Source organism: Barbus barbus (assembly GCF_936440315.1).
Source record: "Barbus barbus genome assembly, chromosome: 6".
NCBI lineage: Eukaryota > Metazoa > Chordata > Actinopteri > Cypriniformes > Cyprinidae > Barbus > Barbus barbus.
Window position 1 is genome coordinate 32426113 of NC_136734.1, and position 20688 is coordinate 32446800.

Sequence of the window (20688 nt, forward strand, 5' to 3'; positions counted from 1 at the left end):
AATAAAGGCCTTCTGAAGCGAATCAATGCATTTGTGCAATAAAAATATCCATATTTAAAACTTTATAAACCATAATTTCTAGCTTCTGCTAACTCGTACTGCGTTCATGAAAGAGTGGTGTCCAGCGGATGACGCCACTCTCTTGTGTAAACATGTACAACAGTTAGCGGAAGCTAGAAATTACAGCCATTTATTGCCATTGGAAAGAGTGCTTGTATTAGTCAATAAATTTTTTTTATATAACTCCAGTTATATTCCTCTGAAAGAAGAAAGTCTTGGCTTGAGGGTAAGTAAATTATGGGATAATTTTTTTTTTTTTGTGGGTGAACTATCCCTTTAATTAAAAGTTGATGATTATTGAAAATGTATTTTTTTTTTTTTAAACATCAGCTTTCAAAACAAAATTTTGATGTAAATATAAAACGTTTTCTATTAGGCCAGCCCATTTAAGCTTCGAAATCTGGCACATTGCCCTCAGAAACCCACTTCACTTATCTATTTCACATTCACAGCAGTTTTATGGGATTGCTCCCTCTCTGAGTTCCACCCAGCAATCTCATTGACAATGATTTGTGTCCTAGCAGGGAACTTTTTCCTAGCAGCCCTGTGCATTGTACTTCCTCCTCTGCTGCCAGCTGACCACACATCTCCTAACTGATTAGACACCGAACGTGTTATTTTAAGAGCACCACAGAGTCCAATTAAAGTTAACCAAGTCAGTAAAATCATAACATAAACACTGTGCTCTCTTTTAGTTCTAGTTCACCCCTGACCTCTCGCCCCATCACATGTTAAAACACTTAGCTTGTATCTACTCCTGGCACTGTGGAGTGAGACAGAGAGAAGAATGATGAGAAAGTGATTGGACGATTCCACTCTGCACCACTCTTCCCATCTGTCAGACGAGTTTGTTGAGTGAGGAGAGAGAGGAATGCACATGCTGGCTACTATTTAATTATTCAAAGTGTCGTTGCAGGAAAGCATGGCTACTCCAACAATAGAACCATCCCATTTCCCAGTGTCCCTAGCGAAGTGCAGTGTCTGCACAATTTGCAATAGCGTGCTGATTATGGCTTTATGTGCTTGTGTCAGTTCACCATTTTCATGTAGGTGCATTTGTGTAGCTTCCACGTTTCTGAATGATACAGGGATGGAGGTGGGCTTCAGTGTATTTATGCATGTTAGAATCTACATATTTAGTGAGCTTGTGTGGGATGGCATCATTAGCTGGGAACTAAATTAAAGATAAGGAGTGTGAAACAGGTTTGGTGCTATTTTTCATTTGTACATTGTAGTTGGTTTACTCCCCCAGCATATGCGAGTAATTAGGCTTTATTAGTTGTGTTCTTGCTGTGCCACACTGGAGGGGAATACTGTGCAAATCTTTCCCATGGTTAAGAGGTGGAGTGATGCATTTGATAATGGAGTGTAGCAGCTCTTCGAATACATTAATGATTTGTATAAATCATCTGGGTATGCTAATTGTAAGGGCCATCGGGAGTGCAAATGCATCCTTTCTATTTTATTTATTTTCATTTTTTTCAATGGACTTCAGAATTTTTGAAGACTTTTTTTTTTTCAAACATTGCATGAAGGTCATCCTGTTGGTTAAATCATAGGAAGGTATGGTAATGTAGCACAAAGAGTTCTTGTATACCTGTATTTTATTATTGTTGAGAACACATGGATCTACTTATAAAGTTGTTTCCTTTTTCCTTCTTTATAACAAACCAATCTTCCATGCTATGCTTCCTGAGCTATCTTCCCTCTCTTTGTATAGCAAGTCATAAGGGGGCCATGTTCTTGTGCCAGAGCAGCTGAGTAACCTCATACTGGAAGCCAGTTGTATCTAGATTTCATTCAGTGCTTTACACCTCTTTGCTCAAAAAAGTTATGGGATGTGAAGTAATTCTGCATTTTTCTGAAAGCATCTGCAGGTGTGGTAGCCCAGTTTAAATTATAGCCACATCTTGTGACATTATCGGTTAATGTTTCTCATTTTCACTTGTGAGGTGTTTGTAAATGGGAAATAGACCGAGTTAGACCTGCAGTCTTATGTTTTATGAAGAGGAATAAACAGTATTTAGTCTTGACTGCACATCTCGCACAGTGTTCTGTTGAGTAGAATTATAAAGAGGACATTATATTTAAATGCGAATCCATAAATCACTCAATCACGTCACTGGCCAAGGGCAATATCTAAAATTGCTTTATCAAGTTAGTGGTCTGTAAATGTCTCTATGTAACACTTTAGGACAGAGAGTTCCACCAATATGGATATGAAATATGGAAGCTGTTTGCAATATTATCATGAAAAATGATCTGCTTGTTAAGACGTGATGTATTGAATACTGTTTCCAGGTCCAAGGTTCTGTGCCATTTCAAATGAGAATACTATCTCAGCAGCCATTTATGAGCACCGTACCTTTCAGTTTTTAAAAACTAACCGTGTACAATGCATTCTCCTGGCAGCAGTATTTTAATGATTCAGAAAATATGAATCACTATCTGACCAGCTCAGATTTTAGTATAGGTTATGAGGATTTTTCAGTAGCACTTCATCACACTGTCTGTGACTTTTATAATATTATAATTTGTTGTTTTCTTTGAGATCGAAAGAACGTTTGGATCTGGAAACTGTGATGCATGATGTCAGACTTAACAACCAGATTCAGAATGACTACTTGAAGCTAAAAGCAGTAGCATGTGAAAGTGCATCAAGACAGAGAGTTCTATCTCCATTCTTTGATTTGGTCTCCTGTTTGTCTCTCTGCAGAGCAGCTCGAGCATTTGGAGAGTACCTTTCTCACACACACCCTGAGAACCGCAACGGATCAGGTTAGGTCCATTCCACCTCATGCCCTACCTACATTTGTCCTCAAGTCTTTTGTCTCCTTGTGAAGTGCTTGAATGAATTAGGGAAGCATCATCCTTCAGTTTTAACATTAATTCCACTTCTGTCCACTCACCAATTCATCCTTTAATTGATCATTACAAGAGAGCTTGATTGGCACCTGTTGCTTTGCCGAGACAAGATGATGAAAAATCTGTTTATCTTGGTCTCTTTCTGACTCTCACTCCAGATCACTTGCTGTCTGACACCTTCATCGGTCAAGACACAGACTCCCCAGACATCAGCCGACTGAACAATAATAACAGCCTCCAGCCATACTCCCAACACACTCTCATAGTCGAGCCCAGTCAAGAAGAGGTTCAGCCAGGCAGCCAGTCTGCACCCCTTCCTACCAGTTCCAAGCGTCGTCTCTCCATAGAACGCAGCCTTTCTTCTGAGGACCAGCATCATCAAAGGTGTGTAGAGAGCTCTTTGAAGCCAGGACGCGTCTACACAATTACTAGGGAGCGAGATATGCTTGGAGGCCAGGGAAGCAAGGAGAGCCTGGAGCTAGAGGTGCTGAAGAGGACCACAGACCCACCACGAGCCAATGCTCCCTCCAGTTTACATGGCAGCCATCATCGAGGAAGCCACCATCGTGGAAACAACAGCTCTACACACCAGCATCACTACAGCCATGCGCCTCTCACGCAACCTTTGCAGAGCTCAGGGAGCGCCCATAACATCCGGGACTGGGGGTCGAGGCGGAGCAGGTCGAGGGAGGACTGCACGCCGGACTGTGTGGCCTGCATTCGGCCACACTGCCAGAGCCAGCGCTCTCTAGACCTTGAGACGTCACCTCATGGTGGTGGCAAACAGCACAAGAAGCTGGAGAGGATGTACAGTGAGGACCGTGTGTCCTCTGAAGATCGAGGTAAGGAGAAGATCACCATCACTGAATGATGGATTACTGGTTAATTCATTGTGAGATTTACCTGTTACCTTTGCTTAGGCTATCTCTTTTTGTTTGCAGAGGATCACACGAACAGCTGGTTCCCTAAAGAGAACATGTTTAGCTTCCAGACTGCGACCACCACCATGCAAGCGTGAGTAAACATGGGAATTCATTGCATCAAATTCTCTGCTTCCTCTCGAGTGGGGTTGGTCTATGAAGCAGACATGTAATTGAACTATCCTGACTCATGCATGTGGGAGGATAGGAAGTATTCTATTTCACTTCTTTCTTTCTTTCTTTCTTTCTTTCTTTCTTTCTTTCTTTCTTTCTTTCTTTTTTTCTTTCTTTCTTTCTTTCTTTCTTTCTTTCTTTCTTTCTTTCTTTCTTTCTTTCTTTCTTTCCTGTTCCCCTTTCTTTTTCTATTTTAGCATCTTCTTTCTTTTCCTGATCCTCTTTTTACTTCTTCAACTTTCTCCCAGTCTTTTTATTTAAATTTTCATTCCTTCGCGTGTTCATTCTTCTCTTTCCATTTCTGTTTCCTGTCCTCTTTATCATTGCCTCATTCTCATTACAATTTTATTTGCCTTTTATTCTTTCTTCCCCTTCTTTTTTCAATTCCTTTTTCTTTTCCTTTGTCTCTTCATCTTTCTTTCTACATTTTCATTTCTGTTTCCTTCCTCTTGCTCTTGCTCTTTGCTCTTTCCTCTTGCTCTTTATTTTCTCCTTTATTATTCCATTTCCTTTTTCTCTTCCTCTTTTTCTTTCTAGTTATTTTTTCCCTTTTTCTTTCTCTTTGCCTTCTGCATTCTCTTTTCCACTTCTACTTTCCCTTTTTATCTCTTCCTTTTTCATCCCCATCACTTCCTCTTTCTTTTCCTTTGTCTCTTCATCTTTCTTTCTCCATCTCCATTTCTGTTCCCTTTCTCATTCTCTTAGCTTTCTTTTTCTTCATTTTCCTCTTTCGTTTCTCCTTTATTTTCCATTTCTTCTTTCTTTCTCCTCTTCCTCTTTGACTTCTTCATTCTCTTTTCCCCTTCTACTTTCCCTTTCCTGTTTTTCATCCCCTTCCTGTTTCAATTTGTCTTTCCCCTTTTCCTGTTCTTTCCATTCCTGTGTCCCCTCCTCTTTCTCTTTACCTTCATTGTTCTTTTTTGAGTGATTTCTGGCTTCATTATTCTCTGTGCACAGACGCTCTCGCTCAGCCTGACTGCTTAATTATCACCTGTCGGGCAGAAGTCTTAATCACAGAGCCCACTGGCTGAGACCCCCCCAATGGGGTGCAGTCCACCTCCCTCCAGCCGACATGGTTGTTGTCTCCCCCTCAACTTCACTGTGCCCTCCCACCTCATCATCTGGTGTCAGTTATCCTTGCCTTTCCCCTCCCACTGTAGCCCTCTTTCTGTCTTTGAAAACTTTGCTATCTCTGCAGCTACTTAATTCACTTTCTCTTCTGACTTATTCATTCCCCTTTTTGCTGGGTCTAATTGACACTTTCACTTCAGAATCCTTTTAATTTGTATGAAATGTCAGTGTTTTCTCCTGTGGTCGGCTGTAGAGCTGCCACTTTTTGTGATAATTGACTGTAATAGGTAGTGATAAAGCACTTGGTGATCCTTTCATAAGACCCAATCCAGTGTTTATATTTGAAAAACACTTACCTTTTTACCTTTTTACTTGCTTTTCATGTGTTTTCTTGTGATGGTTAAAGCACCCGCTCTCTCTTTCCTCTTTTTATCTTCTTTATTATGCATTTGTCCTTGGCTCCAAAGAATATCGTGAGTATACCTTACTCATTAGCCCACTGTTTTAAAAACTCAACATATCACTCCATCCCCACCCTCTGCTCCTCTGTGCTGCTGCCTCTCCTGTCCTGTGTTAACTCTCACTCCACCAGCATTAGACAGAGTGTTTGAAGTTATGAAGGAACTCGGTCTCACACAGCACAAATACTGCTCATGACACCAACACCAATTGTGAGTCACTCGGACCGGTGTCACTAATCACATTTCAACTGCTTGTTTGTTGTACTACTATGATGGCTTGACCTTTTGAAGTTTTCAGAGTTTTAACCACAAATTAGTTACAAAAGCTCTATTCCAAAACCGACTGAGATTTACTGGCTTGTTCTCCATTGCCAACACCCTAACTGAAATGGAAACTCGTAAGTGACTGATCTGGAATGTTCTTCATAGGCAACTCTGAATGCCACATAAATGGCACTTAAAGCTCACAGGAGACTCAACTCCTGTTGAAAAGCATTTTTTTAATAGTAAAAATAAAAGGACAGGAATCAGACAGCAGTATGTTGATGCTTTAGCTCAAGTACAGGTGAACTTGACTAAGACTGAATTCAAAATATCATACTAGAATACTACTTTCTCATTTATTGTAAATATGTCTGAAAGAAATGCAAAATAACACCAGAATATAAAACCTTTTCATGCATACTGATAAGTTACAAAAAATATACATATATAGTTGTCTAAATCACCTGGAGCACACAAATAAAAATAAAATGTAATTTAATTACATAAAATAATACAATTATGAAGTCTTTATACTGAATAAACTATAGTCAAAATCTCCATTTCCAATGCTGCCTTAAACTGTATCTTAAAAACAAGGGGTAAGAGAGCAGAAAAAAAATGTATCCACCTACCTTTAGGAATAGCCTTCATTTCAGCAGTCTGCCTGCGACTTTACAAAAATAAGATCTAGGTAGACCGTTGACTAGATTTTGGAACAGAGCTTGTGTTTTGACTATAATGCAAGGGATATTTAAAAAAATATGACAAAATGGTAGACTGGCCCTGGAATATGGTGATTGTTGCCATAACTGTGTTGAATATTGCACACAAAATATATAAATATAGCCCGAATATACCCCAGAAAAGTCACTCATCTCAAGATTTGCACGCAGTGTTCCAAGACCGTCGCCAGTCTATGGCTCTGAAGGATTTCAGGATGCAGTCACATCTACATGCAATTACATGCACAACACACACTGTCTGAACGTAGCTTCTGGGCTGTCATTAACCTCATCTGCTGAGGACAGGGGTTTGATGGCTGTGCATTCTGTCACCCTGGGAAAAACTATAGATGTACAGCAGATACGCTAACCACACCCACAAAGAAGTTACAGTTCCCTTCCAGGAACTTCGAGCTACGTCCGAAGACGCTATGGGAACGCCATCAGCGTAACCGGCACTCTGAATATTGTATACAACCAGTCTAATGAATGGGCGAGGCGTCACGGGCGGGGTGACGTCACGACCAGGTATATAAGCACGTGCGGCGGAGCCGGCATCAGCTTTTTGTCATTCAGCAAGCGCTCTGTGTATTGTCAGTCTGATTTGTGTCTTGTGAGTCTTATTTGGTGTTGTCTGTCTTAGAAACCCAAGAGATTATGCCTAAAGCCAAGGCAAAGACTAGGGGCGATCCCAGATCGCGTTTCAGGTTGTGTGTTAGTCCCTGCCCTCGTTACATAACGAGTGGACACACACACAACCTGTGCGTGGTCTGTTTGGGTGCGGAGCATGCGGCATCAGCTCTCGAGGGAGCCGATTGCCTGCACTGTGAGCGGCTCTCGCTGCGCACACTCCGCACCCGGAAGGCTCTCTTCGAGAAGGGAGCCTTCGCGAGCCTCCCACGCGGTGCTGGCCCCGCTGCTGCCGAGGCAGAGCGGCGGCTGCACGCGTGGGGCTCGCAGGCTGATCTGGCTGGCGCGAGTCAGACGGGCATCTCCTTCCGTATCCGCCAGATCTGGCGCCCCGTCTCTCGGTGCGGAAGCGGAAGCTCGACGCTTCATCTCTCTTCCTCCGAGGAGGTTGATGAGACGAGCGTTGACGAGTTTTCGCCGCCTCCGTCGCTCCAATGTAATAGCGAGCTCTCCAAGCGCGCTGTCGGTCCCGCTTTGCAAATCAGAGCGGCGGCTGGGCTCGCGCGGCTCGCATATGGATCATCAGATCCAGCGCGCGCTCTCTGTGCTTGGAAGCGGTTCTCTTCCCCCAGAGAGAGGGCGCGACGCCCCGCCTATCTTCCTCCGAGGAGGTGGATGAGGAAGGCATCGATGAGCTTTGTAAACTCCAGTGTTTTGTACAGACACAAATAAAGCCGGTCCCGCTCTGCTGCGCTCGTGGGGCTCGTAGAGAAAAAAGGCTGATCTGGCTGGCGGGCATATAGAAGAGAAGAGAAAAGAATTATCTTCCCCCGATCTCCACCGAGGTGTTGAGATCGCGGGTGGAATCTTTGAGGGCAGATGGTATGCGCGAAATTCAGGTGGCTGCTGGGCGGGCGCAGCCTCCTCCGCATACCAGCTCCTCGCGCAACAGGTCCTGACGGGCGAGCCCCAGGACCGCGGAGGGCGACCCCTACTGGGGTGGAGCGGCTTACACCGCGGCACACGGTGACCGTTTCCCCTCAGGTGCTCTCCGGGGATTTGTCTGTCAACCCTGCAGTTCCAGGGCACAGCAGGTCCCAGCGAGTGTTGCTCTCAGGTTCTTCCGCCTGTGATTTCAGTGGGCCTGAGAAACTCGCCTCAGCCGCCAGATTACGCGTCTCCTGTCGGTGCGCCGCAGCGAGACAGCGGTCTGGCCGCTTCTCTGACACCAGAGGTCAGTCTCGAGAGACTGATTCCCTTAGTAGCTCGTTGGACAGCGAGCTGCCGAATGTGTCTCTCTGGTTCGTTCAGATGTCCTGACGGGCGAGCCCCAGGACCGCGGAGGGCGACCCCTACTGGGGTGGAGCGACTCACACCGCAGCTCACGGTGACCGTCTCCCCTCGGTGCCCTCCGGGGATCTGTCTGCCAACCCTGCAGTTCCAGGGCACAGCAGGTCCCAGCGAGTACTATCCTCAGGTTCTGCCGCCTGTGATCTCAGCGGGCCTGAGAGACTCGCCCCAGCCGCCAGACTACGCGTCCCCTGCCGGTACGCTCCAGCAAGACAGCGGTCTGGCCGCTTCTCTAACACCAGAGGTCAGTCTCGAGAGACTGATTCCCTTAGTAGATCGTTTGGCGGCCTGGCAACGGCTGCCGAACGTGTCTCTCTGGGTCCTGCGCACGGTAGAGGCTGGCTATTCCATCCAGTTCGATGGGCCGCCCCCGCGGTTCAACGGGGTCTGCGTGACTACGGTCCGCCCCGAGCAGGCTCTGGTCCTGGAACAGGAAGTCAACACTTTGCTGAAAAAGGAAGCCATAGAGTTGGTTCCACTTCACGAAGTGCACACCGGCTTCTACAGCCGGTACTTCATTGTTCCGAAGAGGGATGGAGGGCTCAGGCCCATACTGGACTTGCGTCTCTTGAACCTCTCAGTCAGACCGCTGAAGTTCAAGATGTTGACGGTCATGCAGATCGTGTCCCAAATCAGGTCCGAGGACTGGTTTGTCACGATAGACCTCAAAGACGCCTATTTCCATGTGTCCATCATTCCCTCTCACAGGAAGTTCCTGAGGTTCGCTTTCGGGGGCAAAGCGTACCAGTATCGGGTTCTTCCCTTCGGCCTAGCACTCTCACCCCGCACTTTCACCAAGTGTGTGGATGCGGCACTGGTCCCGTTGCGACTGCAAGGCATCCGCATACTAAATTATATCGACGATTGGTTGATTCTTGCTCAGACAGAGCAGTTGGCGGTTCGGCATCGAGATGTCGTTCTCGCCCACATGAAAGATCTGGGGTTAAGACTAAACGCCAAGGAGAGTGTGCTTTCTCCAGTTCAGAGAACCACTTATCTAGGCGTGGTGTGGGATTCGACCACGACGCAGGCGCGGTTATCCCCTGCTCGGATCGAGTCGATCCTCGCGGCAGTCGAGAGAGTGCGAGAAGGCCAGCCATTCACTGTTAAGCAGAGACAGCTTGGGTTCATGGCAGCTGCGTCCAGTGTGATTCCCTCTGGCCTGCTGTACATGAGGCCCCTACAGTGGTGGCTCAAGACCCAAGGGGGTCTCCCTGAGGGGAGACTCGCTTCGCATTGTCAAGGATCACGCCATTGTATGGAGAAACCGTGCCTTAGACTCGTGGAGGAAACCTTGGTTCTTGTCCTAGGGCCTGGTGCCGGGAGCTCCTGGTCGCCGTGTTTCCTTAGCGACGGACGTCTCCCTCACCAGTTGGGGTGCGGTCATGAGTGGCCACCCTGCCCGCGGTCTGTGGAGTGGTCGCCACTTGACGTGGCATATCAACCAGCTAGAGATCCTAGCTGTGTTCCGTGCGTTCAAGCACTTCCTCCCGGACCTGAGAGATCACCACGTGCTGGTCCGCACCGACAGCACGGCAGTGGTCTCTTACATCTCAATGTAGGAGCAGACGTTCTGTCGAGACAGGGGCTGAGGCCCGGGGAATGGATGCTTCACCTCGAGGGGTGAAGCAGATTTCGAAGGTTGGACCAGGCACGGGTAGACCTGTTCGCGACTCCAGAGTCAGCGTAATGTCCCCTCTGGTTTTCTTTAGTTCCTCCAGCTCCTCTGGGACTGGATACTATGGTACAGACGCGGCCCATGCCCCGTCTGTACGCCTTCCCTCCCCGATCGCTCTGCTCCCGGGAGTTCTGGCGAGAGTGCGCCAGGACGCGGTCAGTCTACTGTTAGTAGCACCGTTCTGGCCGGGCCGAGTTTGGTTCTCGGACCCGATTTCTCTCCTTGACGGCACTCCGTGGCCGGTACTGATCAGGAGAGATCTCCTCTCACAGGCCGGGGGCACCTATGTGCACCCTCGCCCGGAGCTATGGAAGCTGTGGGTTTGGCCTCTGAGCAGGCGCAACTTATAGCTTCCGGTCTATCGACTAGGTTGTCGAGACCCTCCTTTAATCCAGAGCTTCCTCCACGAGGGAACTGTACGTTGAAGTGCGGAGACCGCCACCTTGACCCAGTCAACTGCCCAGTTTGTGCAGTTCTGGAGTTCCTGCAGGCCTGATTCTCCGCAGGGTTAACCCACTCCACTACTAAGGTCTACGTGGCAGTTATTCGTCATACCACGCCCTTATCGGTGGCCTGTCAGTGGGCAGACACCCCCTGGTTACACGTTTCCTCCGCGGTGCGCTGAGGCTGAGGCCGCCTGTACGACCCCGTGTCCCCACGTGGGACCTGGCTGTGGTACTAGAGGCTCTGTGCAGAGCACCCTTTGAGCCTCTCGGTGAGATAACTGATAGACTACTCACCATCAAGACCGTCTTCTGCTGGCTATCACCTCTCTGAGGAGGGTGAGTGACCTCCAGGCCCTATCTGTGGCCCCTTCGCATATTGACTTTGCGCCCGGTTCGGCGAAAGTCTTCCTCTACCCCCGTGTGGGGTACATACCGAAGGTTCTGACGGTCGTACCACAGCCGGTCGTACTCCAGGCCTTCTGTCCTCCTCCCTTCAGGGAGCCCGACCAGGAAAGGCACAACTGTGTGTGTCCAGTGCGAGCACTGGACGCATATATCCACAGAATGGCTGTGGAGAAAGACGGACCAGCTGCTCGAGTGCTTTGGTCCGCCTAAGAGGGGTCTTCCTGTTACGAAGCCCACTCTTACTAGGTGGATAGTGGATGCCATCAATCTGGCGTACGAGACCTCTGACCTTCCCCCGCCGCTGGGAGTCAGAGCGCACTCGACCCGAGGTGTGGCGGCCTCCAAGGCCTTCTGGGCAGGTGTCTCCATGCAAGACATCTGCAACGCTGCTGGGTGGTCCACGCCCCTGACATTCGCCAGGTTTTACAACCTCGACATCAGAGCCACTCCAGGCTCATCCATCCTTTCAGCCTGACACCAGGCAGGGACTTGTCAGTCTGGCGGCGTTGGTATTGCGTTCCCATAGCGTCTTCGGACGTAGCTCGAAGTTCCTGGAAGGGAACGTACCAGGTTACGTATGTAACCCAGGTTCCCTGAAGGGAACGAGAGCTACGTCCCGAGCCACACTTCCGGCATCCCTGCCAGCGCTTGCTTCATGACTTGAAGCTGATGCCGGCTCCGCCGCACGTGCTTATATACCTGGTCGTGACGTCACCCCGCCCGTGACGCCTCGCCCATTCATTAGACTGGTTGTATACAATATTCAGAGTGCCGGTTACGCTGATGGCGTTCCCATAGCGTCTTCGGACGTAGCTCTCGTTCCCTTCAGGGAACCTGGGTTACATACGTAACCTGGTACGATTTCTGTGAATTTATCCTCTGTGCTGGTTGGTGACTGAGTGTCTGTTACACTTGACTTCACTGTGGTTGTAGTGTTTTGTGTGTGTACGTGACTGTAGTGTCCCGTTGACCTGTGGTGGTGGTGATCACCTGTTGTGGTTTGAACCTTCCTAGCCACTCTAGATTTTTTCCCCTTTCACTGCTCCCTGTGCATATAACTACACCCACAGCCTGTAACACTGTGACCGGTCCCAGCAGGGCGTTCCGTGGAATTGCAGAGAGAAAGAGGAGGAAAAGAGAGCTAGAGGCCACCGCACTGATGGAGAGGTACTGTCGAATGCCCCTAATGTCCTGTGTCACAGCCCTTCCCTCAACACACACATGTAGAATGAGACAGTGGAGAGGTAGTGTTTGTGTTTTGTGTTGTCCTGTGTTAGTATAGTATTATGGTGTGTGTATCCCCTCAGAATCTTTAAAGTCCACACTACAATCCTGCACACTACACATGAGGATCTGCTTTTCGTCCATGACACACTTCCTTATGGAGTCGTGATGCTAGGCTTACCAAGCAGAAAGCCAGCAGCAGTTTATTGATTGAAACCCAGAGATTTCTACAGAAGCTGGTTTCCACTTCAGAGTAAACAATAAAGGTGGTTATTGTGAGATAACGTTTAAAATAAGAAAATAACGTCACAATTGTTAGATAAACACCTCGAATGTTGGTGTCAGTAAGATTTTATTTTATAATTTTTAAGAAATTTATATCTTTACAAAACCTTAAAATAATGGATTATTTTAAACTTTCCATTCATCAGTGGATCCTGGAAAGAAATGTACTGCAGCTTCCATAAAATATTAGGCAATGATTTATTCTTCAAAAAAGATTCTTGAGGCCCAAGTCAGGATACTAGAATGATTTTTGCAGGATCATGTGACACTGAAGAATAAGGATTGCATATCACAGGAATAAATTACACGTTAAAATATATTAAAATGGAATTAATCATAATATTTCGCAATATTACTGTTTTACTGTATTTTTGATACAGTAAATGCAGCTTTGGTCTGTATAAGAGAATTATTTCAGACCCCAAACTTGTGAATGGTCGTGTGTAGTCACAATTACAGGAAATAAAGTTGCAATTATAAAAAATGAAGTCCGTTTCTGTAGATTTAAACTAAGGGGTCAGTGGAGAAAAATAAACATTTGACATTTCTAACTGCTATTTTCTTACATTCTGACTAATAATATGCTATTCATATAATGTTGTAACAGGCTAATATTCTTCTCTTTTTTTTTTCATTTATTAAATATGTTACCAAACTAACTTTTTTTTATACTGTACTGGGTAGGCTTATTGTCTGGGTCAGAGGTGACACATTTATTTTTCTATAATAGTGGGTGTTTGTTTACTTATTTATTTTAACAGATCTATTGATATTTCTGACCTCTAAACCTAACCCTTGTTTATTAAGCCATTTTGTGGTCCTCACAATATAAGTAATTTCAGGTTTTACTACCTTTGAATGAAGGTCAAACCTTGACCCGTACACACACACAAAGCACTTGTGTATATGTGTGTGTGTGTCTGTCAGTGTTTGGCTGCTTGGATCAATAGGCCAATCGAATAACCAAAGGTGCGGTGCCTGGAGTGTGTTAGTCAATACAGCTGACAACTGAACACTTTCAGAGTTTCACTTATCGTTCTAGTGTCACACAGCACAGTAGCGCCATGAATAACTCGACAGCAAATCTCATTACACCAGGCCGAATTGGCTTACATATTTAAAAACACTTGTTCACCGGTAAATCCTAATTGGTCTGCTGGCAGATCATCAAAAACTTCTTCCAACATGATTCTGAATTGCTAGAGAGAATTAATGTGCAGTGCTCTGAAGGTAAATCGAAAGGACAGATACGATTCTCCTCTTCTCAGCAACGGTTTAACAGAGTACAGCTCCCCTGTGGTAGTTCAGGGTGTTCTGCAGAACACAAAACATGGTAAGAGCAGAAGCTTTTAGAGATCCCATGACACTGCTGAACAGCATTACTGTAGATGCCTGTCTCTGTCCTCTTGACTGTGGGAGGGTTGTAGATAATTGGTTGCATCCATTATGATTACAAAACAACTGTACATGAAAGGATATGTTCACTCAAAAAAGAAAATTGTGCCATAATTTACTCACTTTTATGTCTTTCAAAATTTGTATGAGTGTCTTTCTTCTGTCAAACGCAAAAATGCAGTTTTATAATGTTAAATAATAATAATAATAATAATTTGGTCCTTTGTTTCCATACAGTTACACTAAATCACAATCCATTTATTTCCATATGAATTGTGTGTTGTTTTTGAAGCATTATAAACAGCTTTGTATGACAAACATACCAATTTAAGCTAATTTATTTGCTAATAATGTTCCTCTCCAGTGAGCTGTTAACTTTCTTCAGCTGTGAATAACTGAGTCAGTAAGTTAAGTTGGTGGGGAAGTTAATGGGGAAGTCGTGGCCTAATGGTTAGAGAGTCGGACTTGTAATCCGAAGGTTGCGGGTTCGAGTCTCCGGCCGGCAGGAATTGTAGGTGGGGGGAGTGAATGTCCAGCGCTCTCTCCACCCTCAATACCACGACTGAGGTGCCCTTGAGCAAGGCACCGAACCCCCAACTGCTCCCCGGGCGCTGCAGCATTAAATGGCTGCCCACTGCTCCGGGTGTGTGTTCACGGTGTGTGTGTGTTCACTGCTGTGTGTGTGCACGTTGGATGGGTTAAATGCAGAGCACGAATTCCGAGTATGGGTCACCATACTTGGCTGAATGTCACTTCACTTCACTTAACTGCACAGTTGGATTGGAACCGTCTGATTAGTGAACAAATCATTTTAGTTTTGTGAATGACATGACATGATTCAAATGAATGATTCATTCACAAACCAGATAGCTGTAATTTTCATGAATGCACCCAAGAGAAGTAGGTCATATGTCATGATGTTCATTGAACAACTTGAATAAAGACCTGAAATAAAGCGAATGAGTCATTTTGACTACTTTTTATGGTGATTTAGGAGCTTGATAGTTCTCATTCACTTTAGTTATTTTGAAGTGGCCAAGATGTTTCTAAAAAGCAGTATCTACAGGCCTGTTCCCTGCATGGAACTAATAATAAAAGATGTTTAATTTTTGAGTGAACTACCTCTTAAGTATAGTGGTCGCTCATAGTATTTTGGATTATGCTGAGTTTCTTTATCTGATGGAGAAAGTGGAACATGCACTAGATCTTTTCTGATTTGTTTTACTGATTTTTTCCTGTTGTACCCATTAAATGGCTGTGCTTCTTAAGAAATGTTTGATTATTTTATTCTTTGTATAAAAAGGAACAGCTATATATGTGTATATATATCTGTGAGGAACAACATGTCACACTCTGGCGATCTGACTGATCGCTCTATTTTCAGCACGCGCACAAATGAGGATTAAGATCAATAGAGCGTTTAATTAAAAATGGCCTGCTGAAAAGACATAGCTGTCTTGATATGCACTTCTATTTTTGAAACCTGATGAAGATCTGCACTCCTTCCTTGTCAACCAACACATTGACTTTGACAGCAGTTTAGAAGCATGTCAGCAAGACGGACATAAGGAGAAAAGCAGTTCTGACAACTATACAGATGCATTGTCACTGGGCTCTTTGTAACCATTTCAAATATAACAGCGATATTAAAAAAAGCCTGCTTCTCTTTTGTAAAATGTTCACGTTGGTGGATTTGATTAGAGGCTCATAGCAGCACAGCTACATACTGTAAAAAAATGTCCTCTGCTATGCATCACTGTACTGAAGGAATATGAGTTTTCTCACAGTATATTTAACTAGCTTAGGCAGCACTGCTGATTTCTAATATTGTGGTGTTGTGCAACTGCATTTTTATGCCTGCAGAAAACGGTAAGATATTGACTGTGGGAAATATGACACTGGCCATCAGTTTTGATTCTGCATTTTGTAAAAGCCTTTGCCTCATAATTTCATCCCTTGCCCAGCTCTCATTTATTTTAAAGGCTCCGCATTGACTGTGTGAGCTGCTCTATTATTTGTTGGCAAATGAGGAAAGACCACCTACCTCTCCACAGCACACTCTCCTACTATACTACACTACAGTGTAACCATGGTGACATGATGCATGGAGAACAAGTGTTGAGTGCTAACGAGAAGAGAGAGGCTGCCAGTTGAACAAGTGGGTCAACTGAACTTGCTTTCATTCTCTGATGAGGATGTTTGTAGTGGTCAATTATCTGTGAGTGATTTTCTGGTATTTCTGGTTTGAAACTGCAGTAATGAGTATATAAAATGAAAGCATTTTTGCACTTTCTACAAGATTATTCAAATTGTTAATGATTTAGTGAAGCACAGTGGTAGCATTTTTTTGTACTTTCTACAGGATTATATAAATTGTTTGGCAGTTTTACTGTAATAACTTTGCTTTCACCTATAAGTGAAATTTAAAGGGATAGTTCACCCAAAAATGAAAATTACCCCATGGTTTACTCAACCTCAAGCCATTCTAGGTGTGTATGACTTTCTTCTTTCAGACAAATAAAATCGAAATTAGATAAAAAAAATGTCCTGGCTCTTGCAAGCTTTATAATGGCAGTGAATTCGGTTTAAGATTTTGAAGTCTGATTTTGAACATACATTATAAAAAGTATACTCCACGTGGCTCCGGGGAGTTAATAATTGCCTTCTGAGGTGAATTGATGTGTTTGTGTAGGAAAAAATCCATATTTAAAACTTTACAAACCATAATCTCTAGCTTCCAACAGCTCGTGTTGTATTTGCGTTCATGAGAGAGTGGCGTTCCAGCGGCAGATGTAGGACGTAGGCAAACGCAGAAACACCGGTAACAAATTAAAAGTACAAAACAAGGACTTGTAAAGAAAAAATGTCAGAGGATTTTGATGTAAATCAAGAGGAGACTGTTTTTTCTTTGCTGTAAACAAAACGGTTCTCACGAGACTAGCATATTTTCACTGGAGCTTATGTTACCCCTATGTCCTCCGCTGGATCGCCACTCTCTCGTGAACGTGCATACGACAGTTAGTGGAAGCTGAAGTATAAAGTTTTAAATAAGGATATTTTTCTTACACAAATGCATCAATTCACTTCAGAAAGCCTTAATCTCAGCCACTTAAGCCACTTCATTAATCTCCCCGGAGCAATTTTTGTAATGTATGGATGCAGTTTTTTGGGCTTCAAAATTGAACCCCACTTGAACCCCATTCACTGCCATTGGAAGAGCCGAGACATTTTTTAATATAACTGTTTGAAGGAAGTAGTATACACCTAGCATGGCTTGCGGGTGAGTAAATCATGGGGTAATTTTCATTTTTAGGTGAACTCTCTGTTTAAGGTTGAAAGTCATTTTCTGTTTCCCTGGCTAATGGAGTGTTTATACTGATGCTCATCTATATAGATGTAACATCACACAAAATCAAATGTTTTTACTTGCCAGTGCAATTTAAAAGAAATACCTTGTCATATTTTTCAAAGAATAGAGTAGTATTTGAGAGAGCCTGTGCTTTCAAAAGGACGGTCTTATGTAGAATAGACAGGAGTCATTTCTCATGTTTGTTCATCATTCAAAAGTAAGTATAAACATATTAAAAAATACTGTTTACTTATATAGTTGTAAAACGTTTACTGGAAAAAAAAAATTCAGATTTTTATGTTATTTTGAAATCTGCATGAAATGGATGTGATGTATATCTGGCTTCTAGAACAAGACATAATGTAGAGTGGGACTTGATTTGTCCACTAGAAATTGATTGGTTTATTGGATCATTGTTGTTTGCTAATTGTTGCGTTCTCATGTGAGCGACAAGTTGGTGGAAGAAATAAATTACTGCCCCTATTTCACACAAGTGAAAATTTCATCAGAGAAGAGTAGCGCTGTAATTACAAGGAGAAGGGGAAGTTATTTTGATTAAAGATTACGAGGGCATATGGATTAAAAATAAATAATGTTGTGCACTGATAAATCATTTACAATAAACACTGCAATATTCCATAGTAAATGAGGATTGTCAATTTGGATTTCATGGTGACTTCAAGCTAATAGCCCAGACAGTGTGCTTGAGAATACAGTAATGCAAATATCGGAAGATACAGACCCACAGATGAGTAAATGTTGTGTTTCTGAAGCCCGAAGCAATGTCAAACTGGGACAAACTGTTTATTTATGGCTGTTTATTATAGAGGAACTGTAAGGACTGGAGATTTGTTTGGAGTGCACTGAGCTTGTTGTATAACTTCAAACACTCATCCCCGTCCATAATCAGATATGCTAATGCTACCATGTATAAATGGATTGTTTGAAAGTGTATTTAACATTTCCATTTTTGTCTCCTCTTCCTCCATCTCCCATTTTTCTTGTGCTTTTCCCTTCTTGTTTTGTACCTTTTTTCCAATCCACTGTGCTTCTGCAAATTCTTTTTATCCCAGAAACTTCCGGAAACACCTGAGGATGGTTGGCAGCAGGAGGGTGAAGGTCCAGAGTGAGTTGTTTGCAGACGTTTGTGTGTGTTTGTGTGAGGGAGTGAATGAGTTTGTTAATGCTTATGTATGGTTGTGTGTATGTTGTCAATGCGTTTGTCTGATTTCATCTGTATATTTGTGCAATTTCTTTTATGTACATATGCTAACATGCCGTTGCTTGACAATAATTCATGGTGTCAGATGAATTATTTTCAGGGGTTACAGATGCTTCAGGCATCTGGTAAAAAGGATGAAAACAAAACCTCAGACAAGAGCCTGGAGTGTGTGTGTGTCTGTTGAAGAGCAGTGTGTGTGATGCTTTCCTCCTCCGCTTCGTTATTAGCATTTGCTGATCGCAAAGCGAAGAGTTTCAGCCGGTCCTGGAGTGACCCCACACCCGTCAAGCCTGACTCTCTCCATGACTCCAGAGACAGTGAGTCCACACACATGTACAGATATGTTGTCTCATTTTCTGATTTCAGTACATGCACATGATTGGTCACTCACACAAAACACTCATACATGGGTTAATCTTATGATGCCTGTTAAGATCATATCTCTGCCTTATTTAAACATAACATTGACTGACAGATTCAGAGATTTCTGTCTTTATCCATTGAAGTGGATAGAGTTTGGACTGACTTGCCTTAAAAGGTACAAGAGGTATTATCACAATTGAATTTTTAAATATGCTACCATTCAAATGTCAAAATTTGTTTATGCTCACCAATACTGCATTTATTTGTTCCAAAATACAACCCAAATTCCGGAAATGTTGGGACGTTTGTTTAAGTTTGAATAAAATGAAAACTAAAAGGATTTCAAATCACATGAGCCAATATTTTATTCACAATAGAACATAGATAACATAACAAATGTTTAAACTGAGAATGCTTTTAAATTTTGTCCACAAAATGAGCTCATTTCAAATTTGATGCCTGCTACAGGTCTCAAAATAGTTGGGACGGGGGAATATTTACCATGGTGTAGCATCTCCTCTTCTTTTCAAAACAGTTTGAAGACGTCTGGGCATCAAGGTTATGAGTTTCTGGAGTTTTGGTGTTGGAATTTGGTCCCATTCTTGCCTGATATAGATTTCCATCTGCTGAAGAGTTCATGGTCAACTTTGACATATTTTTCATTTAATGATGAGCCAAATGTTCGGTGAAAGATCTGGACTGCAGGCAGGCCAATTCAGCACCCAGACTCTTCTACTACGAAGCCATGCTGTTGTAATAGCTGCAGTATGTTGCTTTGCATTGTCCTTCTGAAATACACAAGGCCTTCCCTGAAATAGACGTCGTCTGGAGGGGAGCATATGTTGCTCTAAAACCTTTATATACCTTTCAGCATTCATAGTGCCTTCCAAAAAATGCAAGCTGCCCATACTGTATGCATGTATGCACCCCCATACCATCATAGATGTTGACTTTTGAACTGAACGCTGATAAGACGTTTGGAAGGTCTCCCTCGTCTTTAGCCGGAAGACACGGCATCTGTGATTTCCAACAAGAATGTCAAATTTGGATTCTTCTGACCATAGAACACTTTTCTAAACAGCCACAGGACACGACAGCACTTCTGGACCATGTTCACATATGGCTTCCTTTTTGCATGATAGCGCTTTAGTTAGCATCTGCAGATGGCATGGTGGATTTTGTTTTCTGACAGTGGTTTCTGGAAGTATTTCTGGACCCATTTAGTAATGTTAATGACAGAATCATGCCGATGAGTGATGCAGTGTCATCTGAGGGCCCAAAGACCACGGGCATCCAACAAAGGTCTTTAGCCTTGTCCCTTACGCACAGAGATTTCTCCAGTTTCCCTCAATCTTTTGATGATGTAATGCACTGTAGATGAAGAGATTTGCAAAGCCTTTGCAATTTCATGTTGAGGAACGCTGTTTTTAAATATTCCACAATCTATTTACACACTTTCACAGATTGGAGAGCCTCTGCCCATCTTTACTTCTGAGAGACTCTCCATCTCTAAGACATCCCTTTTATAGCTAATCATGTTACAAATCTGATGTCAATTAACTTAATTAGTTGCTAGATGTTCTCCCAGCTGAATCTTTTCAAAGTTTCTTGCTTTTTCAGCCCTTTTTTGCCCCCGTGCTAACTTTTTTGAGACCTGTAGCAGGCATCGAATTTGAAATGAGTTCATTTAGTGGGTAAAAGTTCTCCGTTTAAACATTTATGTTCTCTGTTCTATTTTGAATAAAATATTGGCTCATGTGATTTGAATGTCATTTAGTTTTCATTTTATTCAAATTTAAAAAAT

At 43.7% G+C, this 20688-nt stretch overlaps 1 protein-coding gene across 3 annotated transcripts in view; it reads left to right on the plus strand.

Annotated features, from left to right (window-relative positions):
- Positions 1 to 20688, plus strand: part of LOC306871453 (NMDA receptor synaptonuclear signaling and neuronal migration factor) — a 43958-nt gene that overhangs the window by 8157 nt on the left and 15113 nt on the right. Inside the window, exons 2-7 of one of the 3 annotated variants that reach the window (XM_079419397.1) lie at positions 2777 to 2838; positions 3084 to 3767; positions 3867 to 3939; positions 12142 to 12213; positions 18373 to 18425; positions 18749 to 18838. In XM_079419397.1, coding sequence (XP_079275523.1) covers positions 2777 to 2838; positions 3084 to 3767; positions 3867 to 3939; positions 12142 to 12213; positions 18373 to 18425; positions 18749 to 18838 — 1034 coding nt within the window. The remainder of the gene's footprint in view (positions 1 to 2776; positions 2839 to 3083; positions 3768 to 3866; positions 3940 to 12141; positions 12214 to 18372; positions 18426 to 18748; positions 18839 to 20688) is intronic. The other 2 variants (XM_079419398.1, XM_079419399.1) reach the window with 2 other exon arrangements.